Here is a 23,057-nt window from a genome sequence, read left to right on the forward strand (position 1 = left end):
TTTGTGATCAAGCTGCATCAACAGTGGGACGTTCGAGATAACAGGGTGTGCAAGACTTGGCCACATCGTGAGATTGTTTGGTTTTTTAATATTGGTTTGATGAAGATGTCACCGTGAGGCTGCATCCTTCCCATGCTGTCCAAGTTGCGGTTCAGGCAACGAGGAAAGGCATCAGATTGTAAAAAGGCCAAAAGCACAAAAATGTCTACGCTTTAGACACTAACGTGGTGTGCCAAGACGTAAGTGCAGAAAGATGGACCTCAGGCATGCATCCTGGCTAGTCGAATCACAAGTGCGACTCCAGCAGGAGTTGTAGATTCCCAAGCGAAAAAGCCTATGAAAAAGATGAAGTTCCTCCAGATCTAGGGAGTGCATCTGCCATCTACTATCTGCCCTCAATGAACTGCAAAGGATTCCCATATGGAGTTCCTAACTTTACAATTCTGTGCAAGCTCTCTCTGTAGCAACCAAGAGACTTCCTAGTGTGACTGTGTGCAAACATCTCCGCAGGTGGCCAATCGATGTGCAGATAAACCACTTGGAAACCCACTTTGTTTCAAATTCCCATCTGAGCCAGGAGGGGGAGTGGGGCTGTCTGCCAGCCAACGTGGCATAGGAGTAGGACACGGCAGATGGGCCAACTTACAAGCTGCGGTGTGTCAACATCAGCCATTTTTAACATCCCTTATCCTGGTCGCATCACAGAACTCCAATTGTGGTTCATGCCGTTTTTCTTTGTGATGCAATACATTGTAATGCAATGTTATGAAAAGTGGTCTTCAATAGCTAGGAGGATACCTGCCATTTTGATGGCTTCTTGATGCATGGTCCTGGAAGACAGACAATGGGGGAAGTCGGGAGGAGAGGGTGCATACCCTGAAGTACCGACGAGGTCAGATTGGAAAAGCCCATTTTAAGTGCGCTTTTTTTATCCATACATTTCCGGTTGAAGACACTTGTGGGGTGCCCACGTTGTTGGTATACTGCTTGAATCGCTACCAGCAAGGTCTGCGAGGACAAGAGTGGCTGTGGAGGTTGTGGGGCGTATGCACATTGGAATTGTAAAGCATTGCTGCGTTTGCAGAGCTCTGCTGGAGTGGTTGCGAGTGGATGAGTGTTATTATGATATGACATTTAAAAGGCACCTGTTTCAAGGCGCAACGCTGCAAGAGATGGGGAACAGAGGGGCGACAAAGACAGCGATCCTACTAGGCCAAGTGTCATTCAGATCGTGCAAGTGCGGGGGAAGAGGGAAAGTGCGCGGGGGACAGTGCAGTACATGGGGTAATAGAATAAATAAAAACAGTAAGACAAGTAGGGCCAGCTGGTGGTAAGTGCAGACATCAGGTGTCAAGTGCTCTGGTGGGGGGCTGTAGGGATACAGAAAACAGTCCCCAGTGGGGGGGTTGCCAGGGAAGCAGTGCAGGTGTGTAACTGGTGTGGGAGGTGACCTGGGACTGAGATCAGAGGGTGGCCTGGTAACCAGTACAGTTTCAGCCAGGACTTCAGCAGGGGAAAGAAAGCAGAAGCAAAGAGGAAGGTTTTGAGGTGCTTCCAGAACCGGAGATAGTTCTCAAGTTTCAAGGAGGCAGGGAGGCTGTTCCAGAGGGAGGCCCCAGCCGAAGAAAGATCTACCACCAACTCGTCGCTTGGAGAAGTGACTGACCCTGAGGGAGTTGGAGGCGAATGAGCGAAGAGCCTGAGAAGGAAGATATTTAGGAAGAGAGAGTTGAAGGTATTGAGGCCCCAGCCCCAGAAGGCCTTGTGGACAATGCAGATGGTTTTGAACTTAATCCTCGCAGCCACTGGGAGCCAGTACAGAGATTTCAGTCCTGGAGAGATAGGATCCCTGGGCTTGAGGCCAAGGACAAGACTCGCAGTGCTGTTCTGGATAAGTTGCAGGGGGGTGGAGAGTAGAAGCAGGCAGATTCAGAAAGAGGCTGTTGTAATAGTCCAGCCTAGAGAGAACCAGAGCTCTGGAGACGGTGAGCTTCTGGGGGAAGGAGAGGAAAGGAAGAATACCCATAAGGAGGTGCAGCTGGTAGTGTGACTTCTTAGAGATGTCAGAGATGTGAGGAGAGAAGGAGAGTGTGGAGTCTAAGAGGTTTTTAGCCTCACAGGTGGGCGCAGGAAGAGGGCCAAAAGAGGGCAGCCCGAGAGTGAAAGGAAAGGAGAGCTTGTGTGCCGATGAGGGGTCACTCAGTCTTACTGGCTTTAAATCAGATATCATTGGTGGCACAACACTCCTGGATAGAAGACAGTCAGAGATGGCGAAGAGGTGACCAAAGCTAGCCTGAAAATGAACTTTCATCCACATAGCAGTGAAAGTTGGGGCAGAGAGTGGCAATGCAGTGGGCAAGAAGTGCCAGGTATTGGTTGAACAGCCAGGGAGAGAGGTGAGACCCCTGGGGGACACCACAGATAGAGATAGAGAGGAAGGACACAAGTTTGACCTGGGAGGGTCGATCATAGATGAAAGAAGTCAGCCACATCAGGGCCTGACCGGTAATACCCAGGTTATCACGGAGACTGTTGAGCAGGATGGCATGGTTGACCGTGTCAAAGGCAGAAGAGAGATCAAGTAAGATGAGGACACGGGGGGTGTTGGAATCAAGGTTCGATAGCAGGTCTTCACGGATGTTCAGGAGAGCAGTTTCTGTGCTTCTGGCAGCTCTGAAGCCAGACTGATGGTCATGAAGACAACCAACAGATTCAGTGTGAAGATTAAGCTGGGAGATGGCCAGCTATGTGAAAAGCAAACAAAAGAAAGTGATGGCCGAAAGGCTTTGAATTAATCTGAACCTCGGTCATCGCTCTAGGCAACCCTCCAAACCATTGTTCTTGACCTGCTGAGCCATTACAGAAAGGGCAAAGACCATATGCCAACCAGGCTTGGTTCCACCCCAAAAGGGGCAGTCAGAATTGGGAAATATTCAATGAATAGTTATGGGGGTGTGTGGTTTTGGTGCTGCAGACTAGGAATTTCGGTTTTAGTTGGACTTAGTTTTTGTCAGTCGGTTGAAAACCACAAGTCTATTTACGCAAGGGATTTTCTAAGATCCGGCTAATGTTTACTTGCATACAATTTATCATTGAACAATTTTAGAAGGTGAGACCAGAGTTGCTGATAATTTCCAGGAGAGCGATCATGTAGATTTTGAAGAGTGTGGTTATCAGGCTAGACCATATGGGACCCCACAGAGGATATTGCGGAGTAGATATTAGAAATGAGACATGCACATCATCTCCATGGTATCCAGTGTTTAGAACGGAAAAAAAAATAACGACACTTATTAAACGACACCTAGATAACCACAAAAAGATGAATTCTAAAGTAAAAGTACATATGGCGGTTGGGGTAAGGCATTAAAAGGGGTGGGGTCAGATGGGGAGGGGAAAAAGGCAGTAGAAACAGAGGGTTTGGGGGCCCCCAACTTTTTTCGTTATTCAGGTGTCGTTTTAAAAGTATGTCTTTATTTAGGGTGGCGTAGTAAACACATAGAACCATCTCCATTCGATGGGAAAGGAATCATCCGGCATAACATGGTTCTCTTTACTCCTATATACTCAAACCTTTTTTGGGAGGATTCTGCAGCTGACAGCCAAATGCAACCAGCATATCCAGGTGAACGAGGGTACTTGGTGTTTCAGTATTAGGGTTGCTCTTTATTGTGTCCCAGGTGTAGGGTAACTCCATTCCTCTTGTTGCTCTGACTCCATGTTGTGCCTCTAGCCATGTATTGTTGTATCAACATAACGCCAAATTTGTTGGTAGATGAATGTCTCTAGAAATGTACAGTGTGATGAGCACTGTAGATAGGGCGGTATCTGGCAGGGTCATGGGGATTTTCTGTAGGCTTTTCTCAAATAATTGACTTATGCAGTTGTGAACACTTCTGAATGGTTCATTTTTTTATGGGAACATTGAGAAGGGATGAATTAACCAACAGACTAAATGGTACAGTATACAAAACCTGGCTGTTGTATTGATTTGTAGATGTTAGGTGGTTGCATGTCTTCTGATGATCCTGCTGCATTGTTGGAGCTTGCCATGGTCACAAAATCATACAATGGGCAGAGACAGAAGGCTATCACAGTCCCATGGGGTGCCATAATAGGTGCTGGCTGTTTTGCAGCCGAGTAGGGAGCTTTATTCCTTTTAGTCAAGATGGTTGTGAATGTGTAAGGTTTTGTTGGTGACGTGGGCACATACTGAGTTTCAGTTGTTTTGATGGGGTCGGTGTGGTGTTGCAGGCTAATGGGTAGACTTCTCCTGTGTGTTCTTTCTGGTTTCCAAAATGTTCATTTCCAACTGTAGTAGATTGTATGGATGTACCCCAGATTGCAACTTTACTCCAAAGAGCAGCATTCTCTTTGTTTTGCCAACACCAAGTTGCACAGCTGGTTGAAGACAGAAAAGTCAATTTTCTTATTACCGCCGATATATGGAAGTAAAATTCCAATTTACAAAAAGGCTAGTAAGTACCTGAAACATCTCATCAAGGCACATCACCACCCCAGATGCCACTCGTGAATTAGTGCCCCACTTTTGGTGGCTGGCAACATTAAGGTAATGGATGGGACCCTAAGACTCAGCATATCACTGGGTTTTGATATTTTGTACACCGTTCTGCACCACCTTGGCAACTTTTTCATTGCCCATCACTCAGGTAAACAAGGTGGCAAACAGAGGTACCAGGCAACAACGAGGCTGCAAAAGTGTGGTTGAGATGTTCCTGGGTACCCCTGAAAAGAGAAAAGCGATTTATCCTACGAGATCAAAATATAGTGAGCTTTGAAAAGTCCAACAATGCCTTGTTGCAAGGCCCATTTTAAATGGTGTAGAACATGGCGGCTTGTATTTGGTGGTAATCAGGGTCCCTGTTTGCCAAAGAAATGGAATGCAAGTCAATTATAACAATAAGAAAGTTATGAAAGCAATCACCGAGTACGAAACAAAACATGAACATATTATCGAATTACAATGGGGCACTTGTGAGTGGGAATGCTACGTTTTTTGTTAAGCGTTCTGTTTTCATTGGATCTCAGCCTCAGACATCGGGGTGTGGAGCGTTTCACATGCACGCTCCTTCCCCTCTCTTCACAGTAAACAGGGGAAAGAGTTGAAGGTCAAGAGTTTCGGGTTAGAAACTGGCACTAGCTTTAGAAGCAGAGGATCTCAAAACACCACCCAGGCTCCTAAGATTTGAATCTTTAAAGTTTTGTTAATTTTAAAAGAATTTCAGTGCACAATGGAAATGAATAGCACATACGAAACAAATGCAGCTACGGTTACTAATGATCAAGCATGCCAATTCATTTAACATGTATATCTGTAGTCCTATTCAGACAACAAACAAGCGGGGCACCTTAAGATGAAACCAAGGCAGGTATGATACATTGATACTGTGAAGTTTTTAACCGAAGGTGAGTGACTCATTCAATGTCTGCCTTTCTGAGTAAAAGCATCTTTACATAACATTGATTTTCAGTGTCTGAAAGGATAGGATATTTAGGAACTCTAACCCTCCTCTTTACAACACAAACACTTTCTCATGGACAGCCCGCTATGAGAGAAAACAGACTAACACCCGAGCTGTCTACCCAACATGTCCCAATACAATGGTCAGGCAAGGTCAGACAATTGCTAATCACCACACACACACACACACACCCGCGACTTCCATTAAGTTTCCTGGAATCGTTCCAAAGTGTCGCCCTCACAATTACGACGGCCGAAAATGCAGACTTTTTTTTAGACCCCCCTAACACCACATAAATATATGTGGGGGGTATAGATTATAATATTAATATGAGGGGTTGCAGGGGTCTCACCAATATACATGTGGTGTAAAGGCATTTAAAAAAGAAAGTCGCCATTTTTGGCCATCGCAATTGTGATGGTCGCAATAATCACATAGATTCAGCTTCCCCACACGGATAAAAGGTGGAGCATGAGAGCACACTTTCAGGGAGGCAAAACATACAAGGAAACAGCAGTTCCAAGATGGCCGTTTAACGAGAGAAGAAAGATGGCAAAACAAAGGGTTCGCAAGGAGGGACGTTCTATTGACCTTTTCAACAAGGAACTGTTGCTTTAATGAACACTTGGGATTGGAAAGCGTAAGACCGAGAAAACAGAGTCCTGCAATGTGTGTCGGAGATACCCCGGTGTCAATGATCAAGGCGGGGAGAATCACCAGCCGTTGTGGTACTGTCCTTGACGCTATAAACAAAGCAGCGTCAGTGAAATCAACACAGCCGGTGAGATCGATACCAAACTGGTCTGTGTTGAAGCCAAGGTTGCAAGTGGCAACATTGTAGGGCAAGCGCTGGAACAAACATTGTTTGAAATATGTGTGATTAAAGAGGCAAGTAAAGTTGAACTGCTGATGAGTGAGTGAACTTTGAAACCAAGATACAATACCTTTGCCAGAGTGGTCCAGCACCACTTACGTGCTCAATCAAAGGTCTCTCTAAGGTATCTAGCTGAAAAGTGAAAATTGTAGAGACTTGTGAATCAAAGTGGTCCTGCGACGGGTCAAGCTAAATCCCATGCACAGTCAAAAGTCTTTGATGTTAATACAGTAAAGAACGTTTGTGACAAAGTAGATATAATTTGGTCTGAGCCCAGCAGAAGGAGATCAGTTGAACGCTTTTTGTTAAAGTGGGTCCGAATCCGGTGGAGGGGGACCCGGGGTTAAGAGAAAAATCACCCAAGAATTTGTACATGTGGAATCCTGTCATGTCAGGCCCTCTGAAAGAGAGACTTTGAATGGCAAAGAGACTTTGGCACAGAACGCCATGATGTTTAAGTTTTGAACTGAACCCTTGTGCTAGAGAAGCCAGAGACTGTGCTAAGCTAGAATGTGTTGCCTTGTCCCGTGCTGAAAATGTTGGGAAGAGAAGCCACCGGCTTGAATATCCTGACCTATCATTTTTTGAGCACTTTTCTTTTGCATAACATGGTTTCCCACACTAATTCTATTTAGAAGTAAGGATTGGCAATAGGTGTATTAGTACATGCCCTTTTATTTTGCAAGACATCACTAGGACTGTGTTAATATTATTTGATGATCGTAGCTTGCTCCCATCTTTAGATTTAGGGTTAGATAGGCGTTTTTCAAACCCACGTGAAGTTCAATAAACAACCTTGAACTATGATCACTTGTGTCTGTCTTACTGTTTGATACCATGCCTTAATTAAATATCTCCCTCATTTCAGAAGGCTCATTGGCAGCTTCTTCGCCTACAGTGTCCCTCTCTCTGGTCAGCCTGGCAGAACCCTCAGCACAATTAATATCTCATCACTGCATCTATCAAGAAGCTCATAGCCATATGACCAACTCTCCCACCGTATGGCAACCTTCCAAGACTCATTAGCACCTAACCGGAGTGAATCACCTACACCCCAGACAGTGACCAAAGACTATCTGCAGCCTGAGAAAAGCTAGTTATGCAGCAGGATCCTTCCAAGCAGCAGGATGCCAAGGATGTTTGGAAAAGTCAGTTGGAATCAGTGCAAAAATTAACTGGCAAGAGGACAGTCATGAAGAGGAGTGATGCAGGGAAGAGGAACAAATTAAAGTAAAGCCACATTGGACATTTTGATTTACAGCCACCACAGAGTTTGGAGGAAGGGTTTCACAACTGTCCCTTTGAAACCTGTTTTGAGGCTCTAGCTAAATGCAGCAGCAGCCCACACTCCCCATTCCCCCACTTACAGACACAAACCCATCTCTGGGAAACACCACTCACACAAAAGAACCACTCAGCAGTAAATCTCTCTGCCCACTCTGTGAAGGCACTTATACTGCCACTTAACCTTAAATCCATTTCTAAAACAGATGCAAGATACTTTAGTCTGACCTGGTTCAACTGCCAACCAACTCATCCAGATTAACTCCATCAGATGAAAGAATATTTCTGGCGTAAAAGTGAAAAAAATGGCCTAGAAGATTCAACAAATGAAATAGTCCCTAGCAAGAAACTCTTATATCGTGTAAAACAATCCACTGTGGACTTTTCAAGAGGACAATGTTTCCATGAGACATGGAACAGTACAATATAAATAATGGATTATATTCACACAAATCATCGCAAACCTGTGCGTTACAACGTGGTGCACAGAAGAGTCTCCGACTTTGTGTCTTTCAAAGAAATCTCTTTATTAAGCAAGTACAAGACAAACGGGGTTTGAGGAACAAAGCAAAGTGTTCAAACACAAATGATTTAGAAGTCCAACCCTGCGTGAATAACACAAACATAAGCTGCACTTCATCTATTGAGTCAAAAAAGTGCCCAAAGTACTAAAAACCCTAGAGTAAATTCACCTGTCGCAACTAATCCTCAACTTAAATTAAAAGATTCCTGAATCAAAATGTTCCTAAAATAACGAGTTGTCACAATGGCTAAATTAAATGGTGAAATAAGGAAAGTCCTTCCTTTAGGTGAAAGTGTTGGGTGTAACATTTCTACCTTAAAGTCCTTCCCTTAATTAACAAAGTCAATAATTTCATAGAGTCCTTCTCCCAGGGCTCCTTTGGTAGACTAGCAACAGGACTGTGATCTGAGGTTGCCTTCCAGGTGCAGGATCCCTTAGGTGAGGATCAGCTGCGTCCTCTGCTTTAGTTCTTTAGCTTAGTCCGTTGGTTAATTCATCCCTCTCACAATCTCTCTCGCACTCTCTTGGTTGCTTAGTATGTTGCCACCAACCTCCTGTTGTGCTTCTAAGTTCCTATTTCTCTCAGTCTTCCGCGCCACAGCCTTTAGCTTCTGTCCCTCTACTGCTTCAGAGGTTCTTTGTGCCCAAACTCCTATTGGGGGTTCTTCCTCTATTTTACCTTTACCCCCCTGGATCCCCCAGTCTTCCTACAGGGGTTCTTGTAGGTCTCTCTGGCTTCCAACTTACTCCCTCCGTGGTGTATTATCACTTTATACTTGGTGGCCCTTTTGTCTCTTTGCTTTCTCCTCTTAAGGGAACTTGGCGTGGTTCCTCTTTCCTTCAGGAGTCCATCTTCTTTCCCCTCTTTGCCCCTCACATCTTCAGGGCACTTGGATGTTTACCCCTCTCCTCTTTAGCGGTCCTGCTTTGGTCTTGGTTTCTCTACCAAGGTCTTAGCAAGGTGTTGCGTTAGCCTCTTCCCAGGTTGGTCAGCTCGTTCACCTTTTTAGATGTAGGTGGGCTGCAGGGGTACTCTCCTCCGTTCCCCTGGGTCAATCATTTTCCTCAAGGCAGCTTGCAGGCAGGAAGTGTTCCAGGGTAGTCCAGGCTCCTTCGCCTAGGCAGCATCTCCTCCTTCAGGATATAGCCCCTCTTCTCTTCACCAGCGTCTGGACAGAAATACAGGGAGCCTGTCCCTGACAGACAAGTTCAGAGTGAGCTGCCTCTGCTTTTATAGCCATATTCATCCTCATCCTGTTGGCTGCTGATTGGAGAAAAGCCCAGCTCAAAGGATTGGCTGGCAGAGTGTTTCCACTCTGTTCCTCCTATGTTGGGCTCTTTTCCTGATTGGTCAGTTGGACTTCTATTTCAATCATTATTTCACTTAATTTCCTTTTATTTATTGTTCTTTTTGTGTGATGCTTCGGGTTTTGGTTTTTATTTTATTAACGTACACCTTACATTTCCCCAGGTTCCTCTGTGAGGATCTGAAACATGGTTCAACCATAGGCTCTATGGTGGGCCAAACATCCGGGACTTGTCCTGCCGAAGGAGGTGGTTAGGGCCTTTCCTCTGAGATCCTGCAGTGTTTTTCTGCCATCATCTCTCATCCTATGCCATCGCTCAGAGTGGAGCATTCCACCACCTTGGCACATGGTGCTCCAGCACAGGCATGCTGAGGAGTGGATACCGCTTTATTCCTCCAGGTGTTGAGTGCCTGCTCCTGTGTGCAACGCTGCTACCACCATAAAGCAGTCCTCGGTAAGTCCCTCGTGGGGAACGCGGCATCGCCATTCACGACATTATGCACGGCTATCTGTGATGGCAACAGACCTTGGTTTAAGAAATGGGATATTGGAACCAGGGGCATAGTCAGGGCAGGCAAAGCTTCTCCAAAATCATTAAATGCCTACTGAGGAGCTGAACAGCAGCAGCCATGAGCAGGAGGTACCCTGGCTCCAGAGCACATGTCAGGAACTAGGAAATACACTGTGCTCCCTGGTTCCTGTCGGAATTGAGCACAGGAGTCAGAGGCCTGGAGAGCACCATTGAGTCCACAGATGGTCAGGAAACCGGTACCAAAAATGCATTTTGTTGTGCTTGCATGCAAGGATAGCAGATATGTATATATGCAGGCAAGCAAGCTGTGGGGTTTTTAAGTGCAGGTATGGTGGATGTATGACTAAGTGCATGTGCGAATGAGAATGCACTGTGAATTTCATTCACACACACAAAGAACAGAGAGAAGCTATATGGCTTGGTGAGTGACAGGGGAACGGGTATGAATGAGTGTGCACATGTGGGGCTGGATCCCAGGGGACATTGGAGTTTGCTTATAGCAGCATGGCATGTTTTACTGGTATTTTTGGGTAAAGCCAACTTGATGAGTGTCCTTACAATGCGAAGGGCAGAGGAATTAGTGAAGCCAGGAAAGATGCATTTCCAACTGGCGCATGGCATTTTTACTGCCATTAAGGGCAAAGCCAGCAGGACTGTGTTCTTATGTGGGGATACTGTCACTCATTGGCAGAGCCAGAATTAACATGTTTTCCTACAATATCATTGCCATTTTGGGCAAAGCAAACAGGAGTATGTTCTCAAATGGGAATTCTGGCATATATTGGTGCAGCCAGCATGGGCATGTATGGGCAAAGTCAGCATGATTATTTTTATACTGGCATGCAGTGGCGAGGCATAAAAAAATGCTCCTGTTTTGGTAACTCCAACCAAAAAAGTGATAGGTGGAAGGTTTTGAATAAACCTGAACCAATGGCAATGCTCTGGACAACCTTCCACACCATGTTTTTTTAGCCGGTCTGCGCCATTGCAAAAGGGGTCCAGCCATATGCAAATCAGTTAGGTACTGTCGCCAATGGTAGCAGCCCAGCCTGAACTGCCAGACAAGAGCCCCTCTGCACGATAACACAAGCAACCAGAGACATGTTTCGGCCTTGTTTGGTCTCCTCAGTGAGGTGCACCTTGGTTCCCAATGGCGCAGCTATCAAAAGACTCACGTCTGGGCACATCCTCTCTCACATAAGGAGACAAGCTACAACCAGAAAAGTGATGGGTGGAAGGTTTTGTATAAATCTGAACCACTGGCATGTTAGGGGATGCTTGTGGTCTCCTGAAGTGGAGATGTGACCAAGCAGTTCGGGTTGGACTGCCCCCTTTTGGGTTGGGATCAAGTGTCTAACCTTTTGTAATGGCTTGGCAGACGAAGAAAGATGCTCTGGAGGGTTGCCCAGAGCAATGCCAGAGGTTAAGATTATTTCAAAACCTTCCAGCCATCAACTCTTGTTTTCCTGTGTTGTTAACTTAGCATCTAATCGATTTTTGTAGGCCTTAACCTACAGAACCTAGGATAAACTGTGTAGCATTGCATCCATTTTTTTCAAAAAGGTTTAATGGCCAATTCTAACCCATTATTTAACAAAATGTAGCTCAGGAGAGGGTATAGGGGGTAATCTAGACCACATATTCGACTGGGAACAAACACCTTTCCTACTGCAAGCTCCCCTTTAGGATTGCTTCCGATTGGTCGGTGGCTATCCTCCCAGGCGAATGTTGTATAATTGGAATAAAAGGTCAGAGAGGCATCTATCCCCCCCAAAGGCATGTGCTGATTATGGAAGTGTACATTTTGGGTCCCCCCCCCCGCTTTCAGTGCTGGAGGGATCCAATGAATTCCCTTCGGCCCATGTCAAAGCTGGCTCAGGCAGAACCGGGCAGCGAGGCAGGGGTTGTGCAGCAGAGCTCTGCACCAGCGCACTGCTGTCATCAACCCAAGCAGAACCACAGCACTACCCCATCCAGAACCGGTTGACTTTACCTAGATATCGCAGAGGTGCTCTCTGCAAGTATGATATTTACTGCAGGTCCGCACAGACATGCATCAAGCTTCTTTACAGTACACAAGATATGCAGCATATACTCTCCTGCATTTCCTGCCTTCAGCCTCCAGGGCCCCGGCCTTAGTAAACAGTGAGCTAGACTGTGGAGGTCTAGCAGTGAGCACAGTATTAGTCACTCCCAGAAATAGCCCTGCGATGAAGCATGGAATGTTAATTCTGAAAGCAGACGGGACTATATTTGCATGCGCCCCTACTTGGAAGGGAAAAATCAATAAACAGGTTTATGACAACACAATGATCACAAACCGAGCCAACGTTGGACACCAGGCTTGAAGGGAAAATGGTGACTAAACTGTGCTCAGCTTGAGACGTTTAAGTGCAACTGTTTCCAGGCGCTTGAATCATGCAAACAAAGAAACTAAGACAGGGCCAGAGTACCAGAGACATACAAGGTTTTCCATGTTATTAAAGGTAATGCGTAGCACTGCTCCTTATCCACACAACTGAGGTAGAGCCAGAGCATATTCAGGAACTAAGCTTTCTTTACAGGCGCCATCAAACCAGTACATACATGAGCTCAGGCCGGAAGTGATGTATTATTGCGCACAGCGCAAGGCCACTTTTCCAGGACGTCGCCAAATCTATGACGTTAACATTTTTGTATCCTTCCGTTTGCTTCTGGCACCAGGTCAAAAGCTTGTTAGGTCGAACGTCAGATTCTGTAATTACAGAAGAGAAAGTAAACCCACAGGAAACATCCTAAATTACTCGTATCAAACGGTACATTTTTAAATAAGTAGTACTTATTTTAATATAGTGCTTGGTGCCATCTATTTTGCCATTTTGCAGCACTGTCAATTTAAGTTATCTTAATAGTAAATACTTGACGTCATATTTGACGGCGACATACCGTGCCTCGAGAGCTTGACGGACCGCCTGATGGAGCTCGCTCTTTCAACAGGGTAGTGCTGCAGTTCATTCGTAAGATATAAGTGCCTCACCTAAAAACAGTGAAACGGGTATTAAGTAGGTACTCTATGTTGATTTTTCACAAACAAAAAGATGCAAACTTCTAATTTCAAAATGCCCACACAATTTCTGGGGTGAAATCATCTACTTTCACAAATCAGAATTTTTACCAAGGTGTCCTGGAGGAGTCTAAAGAACACAGGGATGCAGCTTGCAAGTATTTGATTAGCACCTCACAAGTGCAACAATAGCATATGCCAGACTTTGATCAACTCTGCTAACCGCAATGGCAGTGCACAGATGGGTGTGATGAATCTGATGTCATCACTCCTTTCCCTGATGTGGCCAGGGGATGGAAGCAGCTACCTGATCCTGGGGGCAGCTATATGTGCGAGGAGCACCTGGGGGTAGGTGACCCTCCTGGTGCAGGGGGGAATGACATCAGTCACGTGCCCTCCATTCCCTTTTGCAGATGTTCCCTCCATTCCTCAAGCCTTAATGCCATACTGTAACACTTTATCAACCCCTTGCCAGACCCACACTTACTATTTAGACTCTGTGGCTCAGTGGACTAATGCATCCACTAAAGGGGCCTGTGTTTGACCTCATGGTCACATGTTCGAATCCCGACAGGATCACTGAGGTCTTTATCCTTCCAAGGTCGATAAAACTTAAGTTGGGTAAAACAAAGTTACTCATCCTAGTGACCATCTTACTCAGTCCATAGTCCCATTTCCTCCATATTTTTGGGGCATTCTGTCCTTTGAGACGGGGCCTGAGCACTTTTTGAAGCATCATAGCATTGTCCTAATTTTATGTGGGGCTACTGCGCGTGGCTGTAGTACCGCCTTCTTGAAGCCCGCCCGGCACATCGTCCTTCAGTCCTTTTCTACCGCCAAATTCGAAGGACAATTAAGCAACGAAAGGACACTTTTTAGAGGGGAAGGCAGGCGGGTGTATGGAGGAAAGGGAACTAGGAGTAAGATGGTCACTATGTCGAGTAACTTTGTTATGCTCCTACGTCCCGTCCCTTTTCCTTCATACTTTTGGGAGATTCCCAAGCAATGAATTATGCAAATGGGAGGATGGACATTCACTTACAAAAAATGGTTCTTCAGCACTGCCTGCCCAAACTGGGCATTAGTCCGGGACCTGAGATCAAGGAAATTGTGCTTAAAAAAAGCCAAAAGTGACGCCCATGTAGCTGCTTTGGCAGTGGTCTCCTATGAAACAAATTGTTGTAAAGCAACAGCTGCTGCTTTCCTCTTGCACTAAAAGTGCATGAATTCCCTTTGGAGCGTGAAGGTCTTGTACTGAATAAACTTCCAAAATACACAAAGCAATCCAATGGGAAATGCAAGCCTTGGAGGCTGCAGTTCCTTTAGAAGTTCCAAAGGTAACAAAACGTTGAGGAGCCTCTAAAGTCGTTGGTTCTTTGTAGGTAAAACTTTAGTGCCCTCCTGATGTCGAAATTATGGAGGAGTCTTTCTGCATCTGACACAGGGTCTGGAAAGAAAACTGGCAAAGAAAGACTCATTAATGTGAAAATCAGACAATTTTTGGAAGGAAAGAAGGAAGTGTGCGAAGCATTACCATATCTTTATGAAAGGTCAAGAAAGGATGCTCAATAGAAATTCCAGGTGAGGAACTCTAGTTCTGTTGTAGCCAATAGATCAAAAGGTGTGTCGCAGAGAGCGGTGAGGACAACATTGAGATGAGGGGGCTTGACTGGAGGGAAACGAAGAAGCCCAGCAAAATGTCTCTCGATGACAGGGTTTGTAAGCGTGAAAGAGCAATCCTCTGTGCTACGGTATGCCCCAATGGAATACAAATATGTTGATGTGAATGCCCATGGTTGCTAGATATGATATGAACGACAGGACAGTCAATAGAAGCCTGATGAGGGTGAAGCTATTTGCCAAGACACCAGTGACAGACTCAAAGCCATTTGCTTTTGTGTTTAAGGTTTGCGCGCCGCCTGAATTATACGCAAATGGTCTTCTGAGAGACTAAAATGCACTAAAGTTTTAAATTCAGGGACCATACCGCTAAATTGAAGGATTGTGGGGAGGGATACCACACCTGCTGATTGTTGTGGTGCAGAAGATTGGGAATCTGCAGCAACCTATGCATTGACAGATGCTGAAATTCTGAGAACCAGAACCTGGCTAGCCACCAAGGAGCTATGAATAGCAGAGTGAAATTGCTGGCACTCCTGAGTTTTAAGAGTGTTCGATGAATCAAGGGCAGAGGAGGGAAGGAATACGCTCTCATGTTGTCCCACGAAATCTCAATAGCATCCCCCAAGGAAGATGGACCAAGTCCCCCCTCTAGAAGCATAGCATAGAAGTTTCATTTTGCTTGCCGTCGCAAACAGGTCTACTGTCGGAGTGCCCAATTCTGGAAAAAGGTAGAGAAGAAAGTTCTCGTTCATCTACCACTCGTGGTTTACCAGAGACTGATGACAGAGTCCGCTGCAATATTTTTGCACCCCGGAATAAACTGCCTGCAACCAGATATGGTTCTGCACGGCCCATTCCCAAATCTGCATGGCTAGGTTCTCAAGTGTAGGAGATCTAGTACCTACCTGTTAGTTCACAGAATACATAGCCACTGAATTGCCTGTGTGTATTTTTACAACCCTGCCAAAGATGAAAGGCAGAAAAGCTTTCAACGCTAGAAAAATTGCCAAGAATTTGAGGTAATTGATTTGAAACATTATGTCCTGGGATGTCCATAGATCGAAAACCTCCAGGTGTTTGAACGTAGCACCCCAGCCCAGAAGGGAGGAGTCTGTCGTTATGGTGACTTGCATTGAGGGTTCCTGAAAGGAGGCTTGCCCCAAGAGGTTGGTAGGGTCCGACCACCACTGGTGACCTGTAATCATGATTGAAAAGATTGCAATCATTTTGGAGTCTGGGTCTGAAGCCTGATATCAGCTCTCTCATATCACCAGTTGTGTGCATTTCATCTTTAGCCTCGCTAAAGGAAGGGCCAGAACACATGAGGGCATGAGGCCCAGAAGCCTCTGAAACCAGCATGCTGACCTGTGGGATGAAGTGAGGAACAGATGGCAAGTGGCTGACAATCTATATTCCTGCCCTTGGTTAGAAAAATCCTGGCTCTGATGGTCTCCCAGCGAAAACCTAAGAAAATCAGGTCATCAGTGACTCACCAGTTCAGCAACAGACCAAGTCAGAACAGTAGTTGTAAAAGAAGTTGAAGATTGTCTGCTGCAGCCTACGGACAGTGAATCCGAAGTAAACAGTCGCCCAAATATGGATAGACGTGGATTACCTGTAGCCTGAGGAACGCTGCAATAACCACCATCATTTTCTTAAAGACTCGTTGCGCTGCACTGAGACCAAAAGGTGAGGACTCGATCCTGTAAATGTTCCGTTTCTACCTAAGAAACAAAGGAATTAGCGGTGTTGAGACCATATTGGACTATGCATCCAAGCATCCTGGAGATCTACCACGCTGAGCCAGTCGTTCTTCTGAAGTGAAGATCTGATCTGATTGGGCGTGATCATCTTGAATTTCTCTTGAGGAAGGTAAAGGTTGAACTTGGACAGGTATACAATAGTGCGCAGGCCAGTCTGGTTGGGTTTGGACACTGAGCAGACTGGAATAAAAGCCCCCCCTTGGCTGAGATGAAGGGACAGGCTCCATCGCTCTGAGGTCCAGGAGCTTCTACACCTCGGCTCGGAGAGAGGGATACCCTGCCTGGTTGTAGAGAAGGATGAGAAGGTAGGGTATCTGGAAGGGGTAGCCAAAAGCCTCCACAGGCGACGGACAAAACCCACCGGTCGTCCGTGATGGTCCTCCATTCCTCCAGATGAAACTAAATCCGTACCCCCAGCGGAGACTCAAGGAAACGATGAAAAACATCATTTCGGGGATTTGTCGATGACAAGGGAACCTGTAGCAGAAGAGGAGGCTGAGGACCGGGATAAGAAATGGCCGCCCTGCCCTACTGTCTGCACCAAAGTCCAACGGAGAAACAATCTGTTTGGCACAACTTTGTCTTGAAACCCTCTGAAGCCCGAAGGCGATCTTGATTGGGAGTCAGGTTTTTGAGGATTAGATATTTTGGAAGGAGCAGGTTTTTGCTAGCACCGACAAAGACTTAGCTGTAAGCGTACTCTGATCATGAGGCCCCGAGCTGACCTATCCACATGATGGGCCGCTGCCTCCAGCAGATTTAGAGCCAACAACCATGGCATTAGAAAGACCTTCCTTGAAGTCATCTAGCTTGTCCTGAAGAATACAGTCCTGGCATTTCCTTCCATAACTTGAGGTTAGCTGCCGCAAGTATTACCTCTGTTTGCCCGACATAGCTGAAGCACTGCATTGGCAAAAACCTTTTTCCACAATACCATCAAGGATCTGGTCTTCTTTAGACAATACCTGTGAAGCAGTGGCAGAGGAAGTGGAAGAAGGCTTAGACTAAAGTGTAGCCGCTGCCACTACATTAAACTAAGGAAGTGGACAGGAAGCCAAAGGAATGTCTTGGGATGACTGAAGTTTGACTGAGGTTTGTAACAAGCATCCATTTTCCTGTTAATGTGATGCCCTGAATGGGGTTTCTCCCAAATGTTTTGGGCTTCCACAAGCATGTCCTTTTGTAGAAACAAACCTGAGCGCTCTTGTGATTTTAAGGAGAGCTCCCTCCTGCAGAGCCAGGGCTTCCGGAGCTGGAATGGCATCAAATCCAACACGGTCATGGAAAGCCCTGACAGAGAGGGGCGGGTCCTCATTATCTTCGTCCATCTGCCCCTTGTCCCTTTTGGTGGTAACTGAAGGCTGTTCTGAAACAAATGGTGGATCAGGCACCTTCAGCTCAGGAGGCTGTCCAACAAGTGTTGGCGGTATCAGAGACAGAGGAGGCACCACAGGCAGGAGAGGCACCAGAAGAGGTACTGCTGGAAGTGGAGGCTGCTCCGGTGCCTTCTGAGGCAATGAAGGAGCAGGTTGAGGCTCGAGAGGCTTAGGGAACATATCCTCGAAGAGATCCCTGAAATATGCATTCATAGGGTCTGAATGCATGAGGGCCTGAAATTTGCCAACAAAAGCATCCTCTGAGGAAGCCCTAGGCAGAGGCGTGGGCAGTGGATGATCCAACGGACCATAGGCCCAAGACTCTGCAGACATAGGCTGCCAAGATGGTCCACCCTTGGCTGGGTCAAAGTAATGCAGACGGGCCGATGTTGGAGTGAGACATTTTTGGCGGGAGAGGAAATCGAGCCCCAGTCAATCGGCGGCCAAAAAGGATTCCTGTTATCCAGGTTGGGCAGCGAAAACTGAGGCTCAGCCACCATTCCGAGTCCTCCAGACGAACTCGTTAAAGTGGTTGAACTAGACTGATCTGACAAAATGGGCACCTCTGACACAGTGGGCTGAGCCACCATTTTGTTGCACTCTGTAGAAACCTGCATCACAGGCGTAGCCATTGTTCTGACAGATTTTTAGGAGCTTCAAAATCGATGTTAGCCCTCGTGAGGGAACCTTGGCAGAGTCGGTACTGGAAGACCTAGAACTTTTGACTGCCTTCTTTGCTCCCTCAGCAAGACTGGTATGGAAATGAGCCCCTTTGAGGGGAGCTTCAGGCTGACAACCGACATCGAGACCCCTAGAATGGGAGCCCTCAGCCTTACTGGTTTCCTTTTTAGCCCCTATTTGGAGACCCCAAGAATGGGAGCCCTCAGTCCTATTGGTTTCCTTTTTAGCCCCCATTTGGGGATCCTCAGGAATTACACTGGTACTTAACCCCTTTTCAGGGAACCTTCAGAAAATTCCCAGTACTTTTAGTCCCCGAGTGGGGAACCTCAGGAGTTACCTCAGTAAATGTAGCCCTGGATGGGGAACCTCAAGTGTGACCCAGTACAGTTGGCCCCTTTACGGCGAACCTAAGAGGCTACTTCGGTATTCAGATTAGATCCCTTTAGGGATACCTCAGGGCAAACCCTTGTAAGGCTAGAGCTGTTGCAACCCCGCCAAACACCTGCTGACCCCAGGAAGGAGTCACCCGGTGGGGGTCCCCTAAAAAGTAAATAACTTACTGACGATTCCTCTGCTCATCGAACTGCTGAAGGTGAGCCGGAGGTAACCGCTGAAAACAAGTCCTCCCACCCGAACCGACAGGGAATCGCAGTAGAGAGGCTGATGTTCCAGGCTTAAACACTCCAGGCAGAGGGAATGAGGATCCACCCTCACAAAACGACGCCCGTAAGAAGAACAGGACACAAAACCCTATTGCTCTGGCATAGACGGAGATGACCACGGAACCAGAGCAGGACGTTTGAAGGACAAGATGGGAAAAACAGAAATCCCAACGATGCAAGTGCGTCTGGAGGAAAGGGGACTGTTCATAGCATCAAGATGCCCCTATGGGAGTGAACATGCACTCCACAAGTGCACCCGTTATGTTATATGTTGTTAGGTTATTTTATTCCCCAACCTGACACAAAGGTCAGTAAATCAAATACTGACATAAGGAAGAGGCAGGGAACAGTAGAGATCACTCCCAATAAGATCTCATACCAACTTCCTCAACATTAAAGAATGACATGGTAACCACTGAGACGAGGGACAAAATAATGAAGATCACCAGGACCAGTAAGCGCACACATTGGTCTCGTTTTTGGAGATTATTCAATCATCCCGGGAAGTTTAAAAGCAGCACATGTGACCGCAAGGAGAGAGCTGCAGATGCTGGACTGCACAGCGACTTGCACGGATGCCGAACAGTACGCTGGGGAAGAGGACGCCACAGGAAATGGTCGAGGCTGATCTAAACAGTGCAAGAGGAAACTGGTATGCAGTAGGTTCACCGATCAAGAGCGCAAGGCAGCAGGAACTGCGTAGCAGTGTAGGCGCAGCAGCTGACGGGGAGCATGCCGAACCAGCAACAAGGAGCAAACCAAGGGGGAGAAGTGCGAGGGACACTACAAGCACCCAATAAGCCCAGGACAGGGGGAATGGTTATTGGATTGCTTAAAAGTGTGTGCCGCTTCATAGAACATAGGAACAATGTGAAGACATTTACACACCTGTAAGCCATGCCATGAACGGGTCACTGAGCCCATATCCCAAAAGAGACAGAACTGAGAAAGAAAGTCAAATAAACGCAAATGGACTTGGAAAAGGGACAAAAGCCAATTGTATGAAAAAGAGAGATTATTGAAATGAACATTGTAAAGCAAGGAATGATACAGCAACATTGGGCTAATATCGTTTTATGGATAAAAGTGAAAGGTAACTTTGTGAACATCCTGACAGGAGAGTATACCAGGCAGTCAAGTGTTTGTAAAGGCAAACGTGTGAACTGTGTACAGAAGCAAAGCGAATATCCAAGAAGATGCAAGCCTTTGCGATTGTGAAGTGCTGTAAGTGTAAAGGAGAGCCTGGCAGGAGAGTATACCAGGTAACCTGCGAGTCTGGGACCCACACCCAAATTGTAATACATTAACGAAGAGAATCCCTAAGAAGTCACATGCCCCTAGGATTTGACACTAGCTGAAACCTGAAGAGAAACCCTGGGGAAGGGAGTCATTCCCTGGAACTGTGAACATTTGTCCACTTGGAACATTTTGGTTGGAGTTACATCTTTGTGTTTAATTTGAACATGTGTGCACCTTCAAATCCAGAACCAATATCCTTTGCACCTTAGAGTTAGTATTAGAGTATGAGGGTCAGAATAAGATTTCGAACACAGGACGCATTTTGCTTTGGACATCTTGACGAAGGACAGACCCATTACTTTTGGTTTAGGAAGGGAAATACCTCCTAGATTAGCGATAGTGAGTCATTTTCCAACTCCTTTATTATGTTAAACAGAGGTTTATGACCACAATCATAAGCCTTCTGTGTCCATGTCTCATTCCTGGCTCACAGGGGTTTCACAACTTTCACGCTTCATTAGGCTTTGTAAAGGTGCACAGAGTTTTACAAGGCTGGCAGAATGCTGCAAAAATGTCAGTGACAGACTGTGGAGTGCCTGGCACAGTGAGGTGAAACATCTAATTGTATTGCCTTGGCACCCTGCATGAACAAAAGGACCTCATTTCTGCCACACAACTATGGGGTCCGCAGAGGTCCTGTACTTGTCTGTGGCACATATGCCGAGTTTAAATCCATATACGAACACTAGCAGCATACTGATGAGAAACTAAATATATATTGGGTATACAATATATATGAAAATATGCAACATACATAAGAGGCATGTAAACAAAGGTAATATAGAACATATACGTCACGTGTATGCATTTTACAAAAGGAGATGTAGCGGACATGCACTAGAAAGCGATAAAGGTGCTGTGTTTGAAAACAGGAGCAGCACGCCATGGTGCGCCATTTCTCCCTTGCACTTTTAGGGATGAAGTGCAACAGTCAACATGTGCTGTTGCAAAAAGTCTCTGGGACCAGACAAATTGCCACCTCTGGTCCACTGTCCTGCCGCACAGAAGGTTTGTGTCCAATAAAATTCGAGCTAGAACCAAAAAATGTTGGTGTGTTGATGGATACCATAGCGCAATCATTGCTCTAAACAACATTCTACACCAACGTTTTTTTTAGCCCATCTGCAACATTGCAGGAGGGGACCAACCAAATGAAAGTCAGTCCTGATCCTGCTACCAATAGGAGCTGCGATGCCAATCTGCTAGGCCACATCCCTGCTGCTGAAAACACAAGCAACCTCAGAAGTGGTATGGTGTTGTGGGGCCTCAACAGCTATATGGCTTAGCACGCATGGGACCACGTCTGGCTATATCCTCCCTCACTTTGAGAGACAAATCAGAACCATCGAAATCTTAGATGAAAGAACCTGTAGAGTGGAAGCTTGGACGTAATAAGTATAGCACAGCAAGGACCTATTCAATGCAGCAATATTGTTTGTATGTGCATTAGCCATGTTATTTTATACGAATCATAGTTACCACTAAAAATAAAGTTAACTTTGTCTATTTACTTTCCTGCCGCATCATTTTGAGACCAATGTCACCATACCCAAAGCATAAGTATGGGGTGGATGGGTTGCCCATAGGATTACTTGATTACTTTAATACAAACTTAAGCGTATTGAGGCCATACTAATGGGATAAAGGTGCTATATAATTGGCATGGACTTCCGCAATGAACCCGTCAGCCCCTCAAACAGAAACCGTATCATCTCAATGCAATGAAGGTGCGTGCGACTGGTAGAGATCCAGTTCCCCCCCCCCCCCCCCCTCTGACTCACTCAAGCTCTCGGCTCTTCAGATAAATGTTTTCACCAGGAAGAGAGCCAGGTAACCTGGAGGGCCTGTCTGCAGACATTGTGGGGGAAGAGGGAGAGGCTGCATGCCTCGGACGTTTCTGTCCTCGACCCCTCCGACAGCCTAGCAAAGTGTCGGAATGTATATTACTACATCACAAAGCCATACATCGCTGCCCTGATTTATTTTCCAATAGCTCCCCTTTCTCTTTTCCCACATCACTCTCTCCAATTCCCACCTCATCTTTTCCGACAGTGCGCTGGACCGACCTGAAATTGGTGTTCACCACGACACAAAACACACACACATACATACTAATTTCGATGACTCGAAAAAGTGTCTTTGATGTGAAGCTAGAGCAGGCCTCTGTAGCCGCAGGAATTCTAAACGTTTTGGACTACATGTCCCATCAACCCTAGCCAGTATAGTCAACGTTGAGTGATCATAGAGTTGTAGTCCAAAACATCTGTACAGCAGTAAGTTGCAGGCCCATGGCCTAGAGTCATCCAAGCAATTATCATTTTACATGGAATGCAGAATCACACTTGTCTGGACAACAGAACATTATGTTAACAGGAATCCGTAATTACCAAGTGGGCCCACGTCATAAAGGTCAGCTGTATCCAGGGCACACACACCCAGGCCCATATTTATAATAGAGCAAGAATAAGGGTTTCACCATGCAATACAGGACTAGAAAAGCCACGACTGGGTGAACAGTGGCAACATGGTGAATTCCAAGATGGCTGCCTTCTGATTACCGGCTAAGTTCGTACATGCTCACTGTTGGGGGCCGCCTGCCATGTCCAT

General features: G+C 46.1%; 1 protein-coding gene across 5 annotated transcripts in view; it reads right to left on the reverse strand.

Moving 5' to 3' along the window:
* MICAL2 (microtubule associated monooxygenase, calponin and LIM domain containing 2) overlaps positions 1–23,057 on the reverse strand; it is a 1,393,870-nt gene that overhangs the window by 912,489 nt on the left and 458,324 nt on the right. For all 5 annotated transcript variants that reach the window (XM_069623638.1, XM_069623637.1, XM_069623636.1 and 2 more), the window contains exons 11-12: positions 12,929–13,019; positions 12,590–12,737 (exon numbers count right to left, since the gene is read on the reverse strand). In XM_069623638.1, the coding sequence (XP_069479739.1) occupies positions 12,590–12,737; positions 12,929–13,019 (239 nt within the window). The remainder of the gene's footprint in view (positions 1–12,589; positions 12,738–12,928; positions 13,020–23,057) is intronic.

Source organism: Ambystoma mexicanum, chromosome 11 (genome assembly GCF_040938575.1).
Source record: "Ambystoma mexicanum isolate Mex_15411 chromosome 11, UKY_AmexF1_1, whole genome shotgun sequence".
In the NCBI taxonomy this organism is placed as follows: Eukaryota; Metazoa; Chordata; class Amphibia; order Caudata; family Ambystomatidae; genus Ambystoma; species Ambystoma mexicanum.